We start from the raw sequence: 18,228 nt of genomic DNA on the forward strand, positions 1-18,228 counted from the left end.
TTGAGGCTGCAGGTCCACGTGATGCCCCCGATGCGAGCCCCCGCCCGCAAGTGACAGTCCGGCCACCCGACTAGAGCAGCCACAGCTTCCCGCCGCCTCCTGCCACTTGCCCGCCACGCTCTTAGCAGCGGCGGGCCGGGTTCCCTGCAGTGCGCTGCCCCAACGCCAGCGCCATTCCCGGGCTGCGTAACTTCGCTCCGCCCCCAGCTCCTTGCCCCGCCCCTTCTAACTAGATAGCCCCGCCCCCGCGACTCGCTCGCCAGACGCGCCCCCACCCAGGCTCGCGCCTCTCCCAGTATCTGTTCGCCCTCAACGATTCCCCCCGCGCCCGCTCGCTCGCTGCCGCTTGCTTGGACGGTTGCGCTTTAGCCCCGCCCCCGACACTGCCTTGAGGGAGCCGCGGTGCAGCCCTGGGCCCGCGGGTTGCCGGAAAGGTTCTCTTTCCGGTCCGCCACAGCGGTTCTCTTCCGGTTCGGTCTCCCTCATCATGGCGGCGGCCCCTGCGCCCAGCGGGCTCTGAGCTTTGCGGAGGCTCCTGGCGCCGCCTTCTCTCCCCGTCCCCTGCTGCCGGAGCTCGGCCGCTCGTGCCGGGTAGCAGGGAGCCGCCGCGGGGTCCCTGCAGCTGGTCGGGTCCCGGGGGGAGCTGGGGCCCCGCGCGCTTCCTGCCCGGGCTGACGTGCTGCCGCCCCCATGGCGCCGGTACAGCTGGAGAGTAACCAGCTGGTCCCGGCTGGCGGCGGCCCAGCATCGGCCCCGGCCCCCCCGGTCCCGGGCACCGCCACGGCGGCGGCCAGCCCCGGGTACCGGCTCAGCACCCTCATCGATTTTCTGCTGCACCGGACCTACGCGGAGCTGACGGTGCTGGCGGACCTGTGAGTGCCGCGCTCGGCGCCCCGTTCCCTGCCCTTGGGGGGGTGGGAGGGAGCTGGGTGCCCAGAGCTGCCTCTGCCTGAAACCTGCACCCCGGGGGGTACTAGACCTTGTGCGGCTTTGTACCTGCTCCCGGTTCATCCCATCCCCAGCTAAATTGTGGGCCTCCGCCAGATGGCCTAAAAGATGGAGAACAGAGAAAAAGCTTGGTTTTTGTTCGGAAAGCATTTGTTTGCTTCTAAGTTAATTTTAATGACATTGGAACTTGCAAGTTTTAAAATTACTTACATTGGTAATATGTTACATTATGAGAGATTCTTAAAGTTCTGACGTCTCACACTGAAGCGCTTTAAAATAAAAAAAATAGCTTGGATAATGAGACTAACCTAGTCCATCTTTGTCTTGTTTCCTCCTGCTATTGGTTGCTGCAATTCTTGATGTGAAAACAAACAAGGAGTGAAGTTAAATCTGAACAACTTGTTTAATTTAGCATCTAAACTACCTCTCATCTCTTGAGTTATTCTGATTAACTTCACAGGGTAGTGTAGGGGGTACAGGGAAAGGAGTAATTTATTGGGCCAATGAGAAAGTATCCATAGTTCTGTGCAGAACAAGAACTACTGAATCTGATCATGCAAACTGTATTTCCGTGGACTAGCTTACTCTCATGATATGCCCAGCCACTTTAGAATTTCAGCAGGTTTTGAAGATGCACATTTGTGGATGCACTGACATTTTATAAATCCTATTTACAAGTAATCTGTAAAGAAAACAATCTTGGTTCAGTATCTAGTGTGTGTTAATTAGAGTTTTAGGGTTTTCACAGTAAAATGCACTGAATATAAGTGATACTGACTTCTTCCATTCTCACATTCAGTTAGCTCTATGTATTATAAAAATATTTGCATTAGGCACACTGTGTACTATGATATGATACCAAACATTGCAGCTTCATGTATTTAATACAAAATAAAACGGACAGGGTTACCAATGAAGAATATGTTGGACAATTGATCCACTATTGAATTATAGACTGTCCAGGATCTCAACCAAATGTGAATGTCCTAGATTTTCAGTGCATGCCACATGTTCTGTACATTTGGCTAGCAGAAGGGCTCCTTATCTCTATAAAATATCCTTATTTTTGTGTGATGATCTCCCTTGCTTAGAATTAACTGTCCAAACAAAGTACTGATGGGTCCAGATCTGTGACCAAAAATGTAGCTTCCAAGTATAGAACAAAGAATGCTTTCTGCCTGTGAAGTTTACAATCTAAGCATGACAAGACATAACAGACTATTATAAATAGATGAGGGGAGTTCAACAGAGAGACAACATTAGTCAGCATGATAGACTGTGGTCTGTTCTAGGTGTCATGGCAAAAAAGAGTTTCGAGGAGGAATTTGGAGGTAGATAATAAGATAGCTTTGTGGATATTTACAGGCAGCAATCCATGTATCATTTGGGCCAAAAGTTGGAACTGTTGTCTAAGTCTACACGAAATGAGCTAGTTGGTCTTTGTCCTGTCTTCTGGAAGGTTATCAATGAGGTACAGTGATTGGGGGCCTTATAAGTATTTATGGATATCAATAGTGGCTAGCTCGGGGGAGAGGCTAAAGTCTTTCATTTTTCAAGTTGATTCTTCTAATTCCAGTTTTAGGCAGGCTCATAGGGCATAATGGTGGATCTAATGCTGATGCTGCCTATTTTGCATCTATTGTGTATATAAATAGACAACTCTTATTTCTAGAGCTATTAAACCAGCACCTTTTTTGAACAGTAAAACTTATCAAATTTAGTTTGATGAATACGGAGAAATACTACACAACTTCTTGAAACACACTTTCCAAAGTGTGTGATGTATTCATGTTGGAGTAGTGCAATCATTACATAATAAGATCTCCTCACTGGATGCAAATGAATGTATAGCTAAATATCTGAATGATTGAAATGTAATAATATAACATTAAATAATGCTTTTATGTTTTTAATAGACTACCAAGAAAGACTGACATGGAAAGGTGAGTCACAACAAGAGTGGGCTATTAATGTATGCTTAAATTTAACATTTAACGTTGAGGTGAGTATGGGATCATTGAAATAAAATATTTTCTCTTAATTCAAGATTTACCTGAGTAAAAGAACCTTTAAAAATGATTTCTTTATTGGTTTGTCCTTGTGTTACTGTACAGAAGTAACATTTTTGTGACAGGAATAGCAGTGTTAATTTACAACTGCCTAGGATTGTTGGATTCTGTTGTTAATGTGCTTCTGAACAGTTCTTTCCCCAGCAAGAAGTGCAGTTCATATTAGGGCATTTCCCTTTTGTGTGGAAAGTGATAGGACATTAAAACTTGGAGGATGGGCATGCCTGACCTGTTATTTAATCTGGTTGGAAAGAGAATAAGAACCTAAACAAATATAGATGTGTTGAGAAGGAATTTCTACCAATACAGGACTAGTAGCTTAAAAATGTACGTAGAATAAAACCTCCTTATTTGCCCCTCCTAGTTTTCTAGACTTCAGAAATATATCCCTCTTTTTACTAAGCTCAAAGTACTTAATGTGCTTAGTTTGAAGGTTTGAGTAGCTTCTATAGAACCTGGCAGAAAATATAACGTTGGCTTCTTTGCTATCTGTGTTAACTTTTTTTCTTATTGATCTAGTTTAGTCTGAAGATATACGCAGATCACACAATCTAATAATTCTAATGACAATTATGTGGAAAATGCTGTGTGTCAAGTCAAACATGTATTTTGCATAATATGGCATAGATTTCAATTGTACAAAATTATTTTTTAACAGGGTTTAATCCAGCGGTGAGCAAACTTTTTGGCCTGAGGGCCACATATGGGTATGGAAATTGTATGGCAGACCTTGAATGCCCAGTGGGTGAAGGGGACTCTATGGGGTGTACCATTTGGGGGGCTCTATAAGGGATGTGTGTGCCCACGCCTGGTTTAAAATTTTCTACTACCAGATCATGGTTTGGGAGAGTCAAAAATTGGGATGTTTTCTTGAGACTTCTTTTCTCCTCTTCTCTTGAAGACATGCTGTGGCATTTGTGAGGAACTTGCTTTTTGAGGTTCACACGGTCAAGCTGGTCAATGGACTAAATCAGCTTGGATCTCTTACACTAGGTGGGAGAGAGGTAGGAGAAAGGAAAGACAATGTTGAATGGTTACATAGAGGCACACGCAGTCTGTGGTGTCTGTAATAGAATTGTGATATTTGGATCAGTATTTTGTAAGCTACAGTATGATATTAGGATGTGTTGTTTTCTGATGCCATTTGGTGAAGTGGTTCTCTAGCTTTTTAAGGTTGCCTACAATTGCTGTAAGGGATGTTGCTTAATTAATCAACTTACTTTGTTGCTCCTGCATATGAGAGCTACCATAGTAGCAGTAATGATGCAGAGAAATTTAATAGCACCAGACTCCTGAACCACTTCTTAAAGCTTGCAGGATGCTGTCTTGGTGACAGGCAGTATATGCCCATCAGTGAGGGAGGTAGTCTTAAACTTAACATGGATTTTATTTAGAGCTTAAGTCCCTTAATAGAGTATTCTTCTTGAGGACCTGTCAATAAGCAAAGCATGTAGGAAATTATGGCTCCTATTGTTTTAGGATCTTTTTGAAAAATATGCAATTTTATTAAATACAAAGGACACCACTAATATTAGATTCTAACTGCTCCACGTAGATAAAAGTAAATTACTTTCAGTGTTACATGCAATAATACAAAATAGCAGTTGGACAGCAAACTACCTCGATAATATGGTGTAGTGGTACTGAGAACTCATTTGTTAAATGCAGGGGAGACAATGGGTTTGGCTTTTGAAAACAGGTAACTTGTGCATTCTTAGTGTTCATAATTCCTGTTTCCTTCCTTGCTCTCCAGTGACATGTAAAGTAGTGTATATTTTTGATCCAAGTGGATTAATGACTATTATATTATACATATTTTTAAATGGAACTTGCATTACATCAGCTCTGAAGGGTCCTGCTTTCCAATGTAAACAAATAGGAGTTGAATTCTCATTTCTGCTTTACATCAGCAAAGAGCTCCTGCTGGGAAGTATTAAAAGAAAACTCTTGTTCAGATACTTTGAATAGCTATATAAATTTTCAGTTTTCCAAAATAATCGCTCAGTATTTTTAGTCAGTGAATGAGGTGTTGTCTCAACAACAGTGGATGTCCTTTTAATTTGCAATAAGGGCCTTGTCTACACAGAAGGATTGAAAGAATCTACTTTAATTAAAAAGCAGACTTATGAAGTTGTTTAAGGTTTTAATAATTAAAAATAAATACTAAGTTAAAGTAATCGCTCTGAAACATTGATTGACTTTTCCTCCTAATGGCAAGACAGTTATTTACTCCTACTTCACTCTTAATCTACTTTCTGGACAATTTTTTTTTTATACTTGCTAAATATTCATTAATACAGAGGAGCAGGCTTTTTAGTGCTCTGTTGTGTAGTGATCAGAAAATCTGTTGTACTCATTATTTATATTTACGTGTTTTATACAGGCTTTACACTAGCTTTTTGAAGCGCCATCTTTATCAAACAGTACGTCTCTTGATACAGCCAAGTGCAAGCTCATACATCTAAGAACAAAGAGTGTAGGTCACATTTATATGGCAGGAGATTATATCCTGGAATGTAGTGGCTCTATAAAAGCCTTTTAAGGATAGTGATGGTTAACCAGTTGAATATGAGCTCACTGTTCAGTGCTCTAGCTAACGGGATCTGTGATAAACTGGAGACTATCTACTACTAGTAGTAGTAATAGTAGCAGGAGGGTGGTATTATTTATGTATAGGACATTAGTGAGACCATTATTAGAATACTATGTCCTGTTCTATGCTAATACTTCAAAGAGTATGTTGGAGAAGGTTCAGAAAAGAGCTACAAAAAGGATTTGCAGTCTGGAAAATAACACTATATTGTGATTTAAGGGGCTCAACCTTTTCTAGCATAGACTGAATTGATTATGAGGTGTCTAGATCATAGCTAGAAATACCTACAAAAGCCAGAGATTTCTTATAATAGAAGGCTCTTTAATCTACCAGGAAGATACAATGAGAACCTGCGGCTGGAAACTGAAGCTAGAAAATTTGCATCTTGTTTTTAATCTGAAATTTTGAAATGTAACTGTTAGAACAACTTGCCTATGGATGTGGTGGTTTCTCCATCACTTGAAGTCTTCAAGACAGGATATATTTCTAAAACATATGCTTTAGTACCAACAGAATATTTTGGCTTGATGCAGAAATTATTGGATGAGGTTCTGTGTCCTGTGTTTTGCAGGAGGCCAGACTAGGTCCCTTCTGACCTTAAATTTATGAATCTTTATTGACTACAAATCATAATTTATTGTTTTTGTAAAATGTTTAATGTAGCTTAAACCTTGTTCTTGCGGCAGCATTTACAGCAATAAATTGTGTATATTCAAAGTAACTCCTTGGAAGTCGTAGGTTCTCACCGAATTATTTGAGATCAGAAGCTTTGCATACCATAGATGGTGTCTCAGAGACTGGAATGAAAGCGTGAATTGAGATCCAAGCATGACTCTCTGGCTTTCTTATCTGGTATAGACAGGCTTCTGCTGTGGTGATGAGTACACGTGAGGCTGTGGATATAGGCTGGGGCATTCAACCAGTAGCAAATAGAGTAATTGTTAAAAATGGTGGAGGGAGGAGGGAGGAAGACTGGATATGTAGCATTTCTGCAAGTAAAGAAGAAAAAAACAAATGTCTCAGGAAGACATCCTGAATTTTCACGTCTCAGTCCCATGTCCTAATGTATGAAAAGATTAAAGCATGTTGAGGGGTGGGGGAATTGTACAACTGAAATTAATGCTACATTATGCAAAGTATTAACTTTACTTGATGCATGGCATTTTCTATGTAATTGTCTTTAGCAAACTGCACTGCAACTGAACTGCACCTTTGTGAGATGTTTCGGTACTGACTAACTTTTTTTCTTAACAGAAAAATAGAAATAGTGCAGTTTGCAAGCCGCACACGTCAACTGTTTGTTCGATTATTAGCCTTAGTCAAATGGGCTAACAATGCTGGGAAAGTGGAAAAATGTGCGGTAAGTTAACAACTTAACTTGGTGTAAAATGACCTAAAACTTGTTGGTGGGCTTTTTAGTACCCTCTGAATAGATTCTAAAATGCTGACATTAAAAAAGTCAGATTCCATATGATAGTGTACATGAAATTATACATTATTAAATGATATGCTCTTCTCATTCTGTTCAATAATTGTAAGTTATAATTTGTATAGTAGTAATGCGTCACTTCTTCTCTGTTTAAGAGAGAGTCTCACTGTTGCAGTAAACCCCAAAAACTCATGAATATCAAAAGCAAAAGGCATGACTGCGTATTGTCTTCAATATTATTTTATCAGGAGTGAGAACATTAGGAGGTTAGGAGATGGGGCAGAGGGGAGGGCAGGGGCATTGATCTCAGCACTAGTTCTTATTGTTACACTTGAATGCATTATATAGGCACTGTGAGATAGTTAAGTCCTGCTCTTGGATAAAAAAATTCAAAGTCCAGGATGTTGCAAAAAGTCAGTTTATTGGCAAAATATAAATAAATATGGTGGTAATCCAGTAACAGTCCACAAATGAGCTGCCACAAATACACTAGAGTATGTCGGAGCGGAAACCTCTGCTGTGGAGTACGAACTGAAACCGAATGATCCTCCTTAACATTCCATCCAAAATATTAGAGACATAAGGTGGATGAGAGATCTTTTATGGGACCAATGAGTACATTTCCCAGACATGAAGAAGAACTCTGTGTAAGCTCAAAAGCTTGTCTCTCTCACCAATGGAAGTTGGTTCAATAAAAGATATTACCTCACCCATTTTGTCTCTAAAATATCCTGGGACTGACACAGGTACAGCAACACTGCCTCCAAAATACTCTTCTTCTCATAATTCTGGTGATGGATACCCCACAGATGAAGCATTTGTGAAATTACTTAAATAAATAAATAAATAAACCCAAGCTCTCATTCATGTTTTCCACATGCTCTGTGAAGAGAAGTAAAGAGAGCTGCCACCCGCTAATGGAAGCTCTGTTCTCAGGGAACTTTGAATTGTAGTGCAAAGGCAGGGAGCCAGGACTGTTCCTACTAAGCTCCCTGAACTTGTCTTCCTTCCCCAGGAGTTTCTTAAATTCAGACTTGAACCTCCCTGTAGTAGAAGTGAAATGAGGTACTTACTTTTGATTAAAGAGTGGGACTCTGGCATTTTATTTGTGAAGGGTTTGGTGATGGGAGAAATAAAATGTATAAATGTCCTTGAGTAAGTATTTATTTAAGAAACTACTAAAATATTCCTTCTACCTCACCCCAAAGATAGGCTTTCTTGAATTGTGTGGGATGGAGGGAGAGAAAAGAGGGAAATATTATTTAGAGATACTTTTGGGCAAGGGATTGACTTCAGCAGTCAGTATTTTTTTTTTCTCCTTTATAGATGATATCAAGTTTTCTGGATCAACAAGCTATCCTATTTGTGGACACTGCTGATCGTCTAGCATCACTAGCTAGAGATGCTTTGGTTCATGCTCGCCTGCCCAGTTTTGCTATCCCGTATGCTATTGATGTGTTGACAACTGGGTCATATCCACGTCTCCCAACATGTATAAGGGTAAATGTCTTTACAGTATAGCTGAAAAAATCCCTCCTAAAATATCTTATCAGGTAACAAACACAAATTAGTGAAACTAACAGTGTCAAACATCTTTCTCCTCCTGTATTTACTGCAGATCAAGTACATATTTCTCTTTAAAGTGCATGCTAATACAGAACCAGTTACAAAATGTGCAAAATTCTAACTGGTTTATATGTAGAATATTTCTTATCAACAGGCTAACTTTTCCCTATCAAGGATTTTATCTTGCTAGTCTACTTCTGTTCCAGGACTAACATAATAACAAACCTTTTTCCTTTTTTGTTAGTCATTTATTGGTATTTGTACACACTAAACCAAAACCCCAGAAAAATATACAACTAACCTAAGATGAGATTGAAATCGCTGTTCACACTGTCTCTAGTTGGTGCTATGATCCTCTTAATACATGGTATTATAGTATCCCTCCAGAATTAAACAGCTGCCTTTTTTGTATCTAGAGATCCATGGAAACACCTTCAGCTATCTTTAATACTGCTTTGTAATTTCCTTGTTTAGCTTGCATTCTAGTTAAGCAAGCTTTTCCAAAGTCATGTAAGATTGTAGAACTCTAGATTATTTTTCTTTTAAATATAAAAATCTGGCTATCAACCTTAATTTTTGTAGCAATATCACTTAAGAATACTAAGGCAACTTGATGTACAAGGTCTGGAATAGTCTGAAGTGGGCTGAGTTTAGTGATTTCTTTCTAAATATAAGGTGGTCTGTCTAGGGCACAATCCAGTTCACTGGAAGGCAAATTCAAGAGGCTATAGAATGCATGTTTTAAAACTGCCAGCTTAAATAAAAATACTGCATCCTGTTCTACTTTCAGACTTCCAGTGTTAGTCTTCTGTATCATTTATGAAAGTTTAATTTATTTAGTAGTGGTTTTCTTCAGTCTGAGAGAGACAGACATATTGATACTTACCTTAACAGGATAAAATAATTCCACCTGACCCAATAACAAAAAATGAAAAGCAAACTACACTTCATCAGCTAAACCAGATTCTTCGACATCGACTAGTGACTACAGATCTTCCTCCACAGTTGGCGAATCTTACAGTTGGTAAGGACCTGAAGTTACTTTTAAAGACTCAATTATTTCAGGTTATTTAAAATAGTGATTTTAGACTTTTAACTAAAACATAACTGGGAAAAAGTTTAAGCGTTTAAAAAGATTGAAACCCTGTCCCTATGTGACATTAGTGTACATACTTCCCACAGCCTGAAAGAACTGGGAGTTGTATAATCTTATTTAAACCGACTGTAAAATTTCCGAAAAACATTACTCTGACAACAGAAGAAAAGGTTGCTCTTCTGTTCTGACTGTAGCATTGGTCTTCATGAACCATGGTTTCTTGTGTTTCTGCACACAGTTTCGACTGCACAGGGGACTGCTCCTTCTCCATGTCTTCCCCTACTGATGTTTGGCAGACAAGATGGGCTCTCTTTTCTGTTTCTCCCCACCCTCATTTCCTGTGGCTCATCTTCCCGTTGGTGTTAACTAATAACATGATTTTTAGCAACTAGGGTATTGCATATAAAATTGTCCATTAGTGCATGTAATGGTAAATTCGAAGTCATTGAAACTTCAATAGTGGATCCATTTTTCTCTAGGCAGGGTAACTGACTTGGGCTTTTAATCTTTGAATTTTCTGGATTTGTCAGTTACTCCATCTAAATGTGTAGTATTGGGTAAAAATGTCAAAAGTACTTAAGTGACTCTGTTACTTTTGAAAATTTTACCCATCGTGGTCTTTGTAAAAGAATGGTAAGTTATATAATCATATGGCATACTTAGTCACATAACTACAGTGGCCCTTGAGTGGAAGGATGGTCCAGTGGCTGTGGTGCTAACCTGAGATGAACAATTCTCTGTTCCTTCATGGGCTTACTTTGGACCTTGGACAAGTCAGTCTTCTGTGCCTTGTTTCCCTGTCTAAAGTAGAGATAATACTGCTCACAAAGATGTTCTTGGGATAAATATCTAAGATAGATAGATGGCCTAAATAGCCTTGCTTGTGTGTATCAGAATTTCTCACACCTGAAGATGGAACTATAAAGGTCAAACTTGGTATAGGTAGCCTTCATCAAGGTGCATTACTTGTACTTGTACTTCACAAATTTGTAAATGCTTGGACTGTCACTTGGGTGCACGCACAAGGCACTGTGAACACTTGTGTGCATCAAAGAATAAAAAGATGAGGGTAGACATTTCAGGTTTGATATACAGTGAAAGGTTATATTTGCATAGCTATGTCAGTCGACTGACTGACATAGTTGTTCCGACCAGTGCAGACACAGCTATGTTGTTCAGGGAAGTGATGTTCCTGCACTGACAGGAAAAAGTTCTTCTGTCAGTGTAGGCTGCATCTACAGTAGAGGACTGTGCTGGTATAGTCTCTGTAAGTGCAGATGCACTCTTAGTGATTGGTGAAGTAGGTTCATTAGTCATTCATCTCTGGAAATGTTAAACTACCAGTTAAATATTTTTTCATTTGATTCAGTGTCTGCAAGCTGCTCAGGAGATAATCTATACTGAACTGGCAGATGTGTTAGAAGTCCTGACTAAAGTAATACTGGTTAAGGAAATTTACATGGAATGTGCCCACACTGTGTTGGCTGGTATTACCTCTTTCACAAACATTAATAATTGACTAAAATTCTGTAGAAATGCATGTTGCAGACTAGGGATCATACAAGATTAATTTTATTTTATATTGGAAGCCTTCTTGCACTCTAAAGTTTGAGGTGCCTGTTTAGCATGCTGAGCATAAAAAAAAAGTTTGATTTCTACTAGCTAATGGCCGTGTGAAATTTCGAGTTGAAGGGGAGTTTGAAGCTACCTTGACAGTGATGGGAGATGACCCTGACGTTCCATGGCGCCTCCTCAAACTGGAAATTCTGGTTGAGGACAAAGAGACTGGAGGTAAATCAGAAGTCTTTTATTTTTATGTTCTTAATATTGATCTGGGATTCTTCTCTCAAAATGGTAACGTTTTATTAATCAGAATTAAAACTAATTGTACAGCCTATATTGCATGCCACCAACTTGATATGGATAAATCATACTAACGTCCTGTTTTTCACCACCTTGCTCTGTGTACTTTGTACCTTTAGGGGTACAGTCTCAATGGCATTTCCCCAAATATACTGAGAGAACTGTATAGAACCCAAGTTGCTAAATACCTTTTAACCTTTTGGAAGCTATTCATGTGGTGGTCTTTTTCTTAAAATGACTTGATGTCTAGATCTCTAATGTGAACTATTTTTAATTCACGGAAGATGGTCGAGCTTTGGTTCATAGTATGCAGATCAGCTTCATTCATCAGTTGGTCCAGTCTCGACTCTTTGCTGATGAGAAACCGCTTCAGGACATGTACAGCTGCCTACGTATCCTTCCAAAGACTGCTTTTTAATAGAATGACATAATAGTCTCACACTGTAGTGGTTAGAGCTTAAAAGAGAACATAAATGCTGTTAAGCATAAGGATAATGCCCATTACCGTAGTGGAAATGGTTTTTGAGGTTATTCTCATGGTCCAGCAGGAAAGATTCATTGCAAGAAGCAGTGTCCAGTACTTACCTGGAATGCATCATTCACTTGATTGTTCAAGTCACCTGGAAGCAAACTGGATGGGTAGCTTTGTGTACTAAAACTGTTTACCCCTACAACACTTCAGTAGCTGCATGTGGCAAATGATATAGAATAAAATGCTGACTTTCAAGGTGCAGTAGCCAACAATCTTTACTGTCCACAGATGCAACAGAAGTCTACAAACACTGCCATTCTATTAGTCAATAAAGTGGAAAATAATTAATGCACAAGTCATTAAATTGACTTTGTGCACACAAGGGGTCAGTTAATATTTGGGTAATGTGAAATACTTGTCAATGAAACAAGTGATTCTATGCAAAAATAAAAACATTCTTAAGATAAGCTTGTAGTGTAACAGAATGTGTGGTTTTTTTCCTACCAACTTCATTATGAACTGCATTTCTTATGTGCTCCTTTCACCAAAAGGCAGTCTGATTTCAAATATTTGAAGCAGTTAGAAAAGAGTACCCTAGAAGTTTGAGAGGATTCTGTGCAAGAAGTTTAAAGACAGCTTTGAAAAATACTTGACACTGTACAAAATAAACTACCACCAACTATTTATCTGTTTTGGGGAAGCAATAGGTATGTATAAAGAACCATCGAAAAGATTTATAATGTTCTGTTGTCTTAATGTGAATTGGTATAGCATACAGAGGCTGTTTGTATTTGCTTAACTCCATTCCTTAGACTCTTTCTGCTTGTCGCTTCAACTAGAAGTTTTGCATTCACAAACACTAATGCTGATTCGGGAACGTTGGGGTGACCTTGTGCAAGTGGAACGATATCATGCAGGGAAGTGTCTCTCACTCTCTGTTTGGAAGTAAGTTAAATAATTTCCAAGACTTTATTTATATTAACAGACATGCAAGAAGAAGACTCTTAAATGTTGGTGTATTTGTAATTAATAAACTTAGGCCAGAATTTTCAAACCTGAATTTTGAAAGCTAGGTCTCCTCAACTACCATATTTAATCACCTAAATATGTGGTCTGAATTTCAGAAATGCTGAGCACCTTCACATCATGTTGACTTAGGTGGGGATGGTGGGGATACCTCAGAAAATTGAACCACATTTATTTAGGTGCCATATATTAGTTAGCATAACTGTTGATGCTGTTTTGATTCATATATCTAATATGCTTTAATCTGACATTTTATTTGATATCCTGCAAATAGTGAGCCTCGTAAACTAATTATGTGCTCCAGTTTAAATATTTCATTTTGTCACTGTATTTTTCTAATCACTTTTAATGTAGCACAACTTGTTTAATGTTTTCTGTGCAGTGCTTTTGCAATCAGATATTGACTATTGAAGAAACGTCTTCGTACTCACTATGATTACTCTAGCTGTAATATCACCACATGGCTTGGAGTGCTTCAGCAAGAATAACTTTTAGGCTATTGTTTTAAAATATAAAGTTATTTAGTATTGCATTTTTTTTATTTTAAGCCAACAGGTGGTTGGGAGAAAAACCGGGACTGCATCTCTTCACAAGGTCACCATTAAAATTGATGAGAGTGATGTCTCAAAACCCTTACAAATTTCCCATGAACCTCCCCTGCCAGCTTGTGACTCCAAATTAATGGAAAGGGCCATGAAGGTAAGGCTCTCCAGCTGCAGCAGGCATTTAGTTTTCTAAATCAAGCAGTTATAACTATATTGAGTTGATATATAGTCTCACTACTAGATTCTATTTGAAGAGTTCAGACTCTAGTCCGGCATCAAATTCTATTTTAGGTTAAGTGCCATTTCTTTTGTGACCTCCACAAATTGCTGATTTAGAGGATATTTCAAAGTTGACCATAAGATTTCTGATTGCCTCACTTACTGCATCACAAAGGGGTGGTGCGAAACTATGGCGAAGAGTTTAAAAGGTATCTAGTGATTTTGGGTGGCCAGCTTGAGACATCTTAAAAGGCCTAATTTTCAGGAGTTTCCACATACTCGCCCTCTGAAAATAGGCCTCTTCAGTGTGTCTGAGGTTGTCCACTGAAAACTACTAGTCATGTTTGAGAACCTTGGCCTATAGGTATAAGTATTATACTAAAAGATTAATATATATTCAATTTGTAGAAATGTAAAACTTAATTCTGCACAGTAACTGTAGATAATCTCACTGGTCTGTTTTAGTGACTCTTTAATCTAATAATGCCCCAATCTTAAATTAAGAAAATATGTGGGGATAGTCAGAAATAAAGAACTATAACCCCCATTCCTATTTGGGTGCGATTTTTTTATTTTGGTAACTTCCATTGACATGGTACTAGTTAAGTTCGGCAAAACAAACCCTGTTGACCTGAATTTTTAAATAATTAAGTCTTTTGTAATTTCCTCGTCAAGTCCGATTGTGACATGCTGATACCAGTGCTTACCAAAAAAAGTAAGCAATAGAAATAGTTAACTAAGGTTAGTTATATGATTCTCAAACCATCATGAACATTCTTACAGTGGGAAATCTTTGCAGCACAAAACAAACCTTAACTCTGCCCCTCGAGTAACACTAGAAGTTAACACTAGCCCCGATCTTCCATTCTTTGTTCTCTTCATACCTAATGCTTAATCCTGTCAACCCTTTCATTGTAAGGATGAAGGACTCTGCACCCTCCAGCGTTTTAAGAAGCTCGGACAATAGTACAATAGTTGGCTGATAGCCACTGATATAGTAACGGTATCATGACCTTCCTCCCACGACCTTCCTCCCACTTTCCGGCTTACTTCACAACAGATGTAAGAAGTCTACAGTGTAATTATACAGGCCCCAAGTCAGAAAAGCACGTGCTTAACTTTCAACATGTGTGTAAGTCCCACTGACGTCAGTGGAACTCAGGCGTGTGTTTGAGCACCCTTCCTAAAACAGGACTGCAGTTTGTGGAGGTATGTGTGGAGCCATTCTCAGTGTATGACTTATCACACACTAGCTCACTTCATCTCACTGTTATAACTTGGTGATCTGAGCCTAGAGAGCTTGTATGCATAGTTACACACTCCCTCTGTATTTACTGTTAATTGCATAATAATCACATTTGGTAGATTGACAGTAGGACATCATAGTAATAAGGGCCTAAACAAAACATAAAAATAAAAATAGATGAATCTATGAAGTCTTAATGGAGAATGATGACTTGAAGTAAGCTGTTTGTCTAAGCAGGCTATTGTACAACATTTGTTGTGGTTTTGTATGGTTATAGAAGATACTGGAGTCATCCAATATGTGGTTATGAGGAAGGAGTTCCACTGCTATTGGTCACTGAGTTGAAACCCTCTGTTATGGATGGGTAAGATTTGTTTCTGAGAGCTTGTCTTACATGCTATAGTATTAGCAAAAGTGTGAATTTAAACCACTATAGTTATATTGATGTAACCCTCAGTAGACACACTTTTATTCTGGTATAAAGAGGGCATTTTTCAGGTTAGCTTCTGTCTCTTTGGAAATGGTTTAAGCTAAGCCAAAAAAAGCCATTCTTACTCCAAAATAAAGTGTTTCCACATGAGCAGTTATACCAATATAACTTGTGAATCTCTTCTCTGCAGACAAGCCGTAAATTCTTCTAGTTGCTTCTCCCCCAGTTATCCTTCCAGTGTTAAGTTGCTGCACTAGGGGCAGAGCTAAGGTTATTTTGATGTTGTCCAGACATTTCAGTTGCGGGTACAAATGTATGGTATATTAAGAATATATTGAGGTATATTGAGAATTGTACAGTGAACCAATTTAAAATGTTCACTTGTAAAGTTAGGAATTCTTACTCAAATGTATTGCATGTTGCTCTCATAGTACCTTGATTTTATTTTAAACTTGCTCTTGTAATTTTGTTTCTACAGATTGACCACTTATCAATAGAAAAACTGTTAATAGACAGCGTGCATGCGAGATCTCATCAGAAACTTCAGGAGCTGAAAGCCATCCTTAAGAGCTACAATGTTAATGACAATTGTATGTGTATTTGTTATGACTTTTACATTTAATCTTATTTTTTTTATTGTGCATGTAAATGGTTTTGTCATCTTTGTCCACCTCACTTCTTAGTTCCTTGTTTCTCTGTGTGTCTTGCAGCTTAATGACAAGTTTAAAAAAAGTAAAATGTATTCACAAGCTGCAAGATGTGGTTTCAAGTCATCATCAGGGCCGGTACAACCATTTAGGCGACGCACTGGGATTTGGGGGGCGCCATTTTCTTTGGCAGCAACCGTGGCAGCCGGATCTTCAGCTGCCCCGGTCGCCACCAGCATTTAGGCGGAGGGAGCTGGGGCAGGGGAGCACGGGGAGGGCTGCCTGCAGCAAGTGTAGGGGGGGGAAGGGGCAGCATGCAGGGGAACTCCCTGCCCCGGCTCACGCCTGCCACGCCTCCTCCCTGGGCATGCCGTGGCTACTTTACTTCTCCCGCCTTCCAGGCTTGTGGCGCCAATCAGCTTAGGCGCCACAAGCCTGGAAGGCGGGAGAAGTAAAGTAGCCACGGCGTGCTCGGGGTGCTCGTGCTTGGAGCAAGAGTGAGCTGGGTTGGGGGATGGTGCCTCAGGTCAGAGGGTGGGGAGCTGCCACAAGGGGGGCGCCTCAGGGCGGAGGAGGGTAGTTGGTGTGGGGGGGAGAGGGGCTCAGGGCGGAGGCACAGGGGGCGCAAGGTGGAAGTTTTGCCTAGGGCATGAAACATCCTTGCACCGGCCCTGCTCATCATACATTGATAACTGCTTCGGAAAGTTACGTAGTTAGTGTTTCTAGTCGATAACTAATTTTAATGTAGTACAGAAGCTAAAGTTTGTAGTGCGTTATGTTTTGGATGGGGGGTCTGAAGTCTTCTAGTCTGAAATTTGTTATAGTCAAAAAGAAATTCAAGTCCTTTCACTAACTTGAGTAGCCTTTGAATGGAGCACTTAGGCCTGATCCAACTCCTGTTGAAACTGATAGCAGTTGGATAGGGTCTTTAATGTTCTTGGTGCATCCTGTTATTAGTAGGTGTTAGGGATTTTATCATTCTCCCTTAACTATACATTGCTTTTCTGGCTGTTATTCCAACATTAACCCTGTTTCAGCATAGGGGCCTTTATCTTGCAACTCCTTACTTGCATGAGAAATGTAGTAATGTGTAAACAGTCCTGCTGAATTTGATGAGACTACTTACAAGTGAGGATTACTGATGTTGCATATGGATTGGCAGGATTAGGACCATAGTTTTGGTTGACTGTGATGGGCCATTGTTTAATTGAGTGGATCAGAATGTCATGTGCAAAGTAGTAATTTTTTATTTTTATTTAGCATTCATTGAGACAGCTCTTCCAACTCTTGTTGTTCCAATTTTGGAGCCATGTGGTCGATCAGAATGTCTTCACATTTTTGTAGATCTTCATTCTGGAATGTTCCAACTAATGCTTTATGGAATCGGTAAGTAGGCGAAATAGGCCATACTTAATACTTTATAAAGGCTTTACTCTTGCTTCCTTTATGTGAGTGATTCCACTGACTCCATGGAACTGTGTAGATGAATAAGGCTTACATGAGTGAATGTTGCAGTCTTGGTCTAAAATCAGTATATAAATTTACAAATCCTTAATGTGACTGGATTTGCAATTAGTTTAAGATATTCTGTATACTTTATTATAGAAGGATTAACACTAAATAGTTAGTCTTTGTTTAAATTGCATGTTTTGTATGATTCATCATGATTTAGTGGTGCTTTTATTGAATGGAGTGATTTAATGCACATTTTATTTAGAGGTCTGTGTAAACACCTGGTGTGACCAGACAGGTTTTAAGATTCTGCTCCTGTTTGTGTGTATTCAACACCGTATGCCTAACAAGTTCGGTGACTTAGGTTTCAAATTGTATGAGAAAATAGATTAGATTTTCTGAACAGTATAATAATTTTTTTGTGCTTGGGTAGTATTTCAAAAGTTATTGCTCACTTTTGAGTATATGTACTGTGACAAAGTTCCTCCTCCACCTTGGTGGGTCCTGCGCTTATTGGCGGATTTGTTCACCTCAGTGATCTTCCCTTCTTGTGGAACCCACAGTCTGAGTCAGCTCCTCCTGTGTCTGATCAGGAGTTGGGAGGTTTGGGGGGAACCCAGGCCCGCC

General features: G+C 39.6%; 1 protein-coding gene across 1 annotated transcript in view; it reads left to right on the forward strand.

Moving 5' to 3' along the window:
- Window positions 1-445: 445 nt before the first annotated feature.
- Window positions 446-18,228, forward strand: part of MED14 (mediator complex subunit 14) — a 64,236-nt gene continuing 46,453 nt past the window's right edge. Inside the window, exons 1-11 of the mRNA XM_032795780.2 lie at window positions 446-872; window positions 2,865-2,891; window positions 6,865-6,970; window positions 8,366-8,539; window positions 9,500-9,629; window positions 11,364-11,492; window positions 11,849-11,956; window positions 12,849-12,981; window positions 13,611-13,761; window positions 15,981-16,092; window positions 17,410-17,535. Coding sequence (XP_032651671.1) covers window positions 691-872; window positions 2,865-2,891; window positions 6,865-6,970; window positions 8,366-8,539; window positions 9,500-9,629; window positions 11,364-11,492; window positions 11,849-11,956; window positions 12,849-12,981; window positions 13,611-13,761; window positions 15,981-16,092; window positions 17,410-17,535 — 1,378 coding nt within the window. The 5' untranslated portion in view covers window positions 446-690. The remainder of the gene's footprint in view (window positions 873-2,864; window positions 2,892-6,864; window positions 6,971-8,365; window positions 8,540-9,499; window positions 9,630-11,363; window positions 11,493-11,848; window positions 11,957-12,848; window positions 12,982-13,610; window positions 13,762-15,980; window positions 16,093-17,409; window positions 17,536-18,228) is intronic.

The sequence above is a fragment of the Chelonoidis abingdonii genome, chromosome 1 (assembly GCF_003597395.2).
Source record: "Chelonoidis abingdonii isolate Lonesome George chromosome 1, CheloAbing_2.0, whole genome shotgun sequence".
Classification (NCBI taxonomy): Eukaryota; Metazoa; Chordata; order Testudines; family Testudinidae; genus Chelonoidis; species Chelonoidis abingdonii.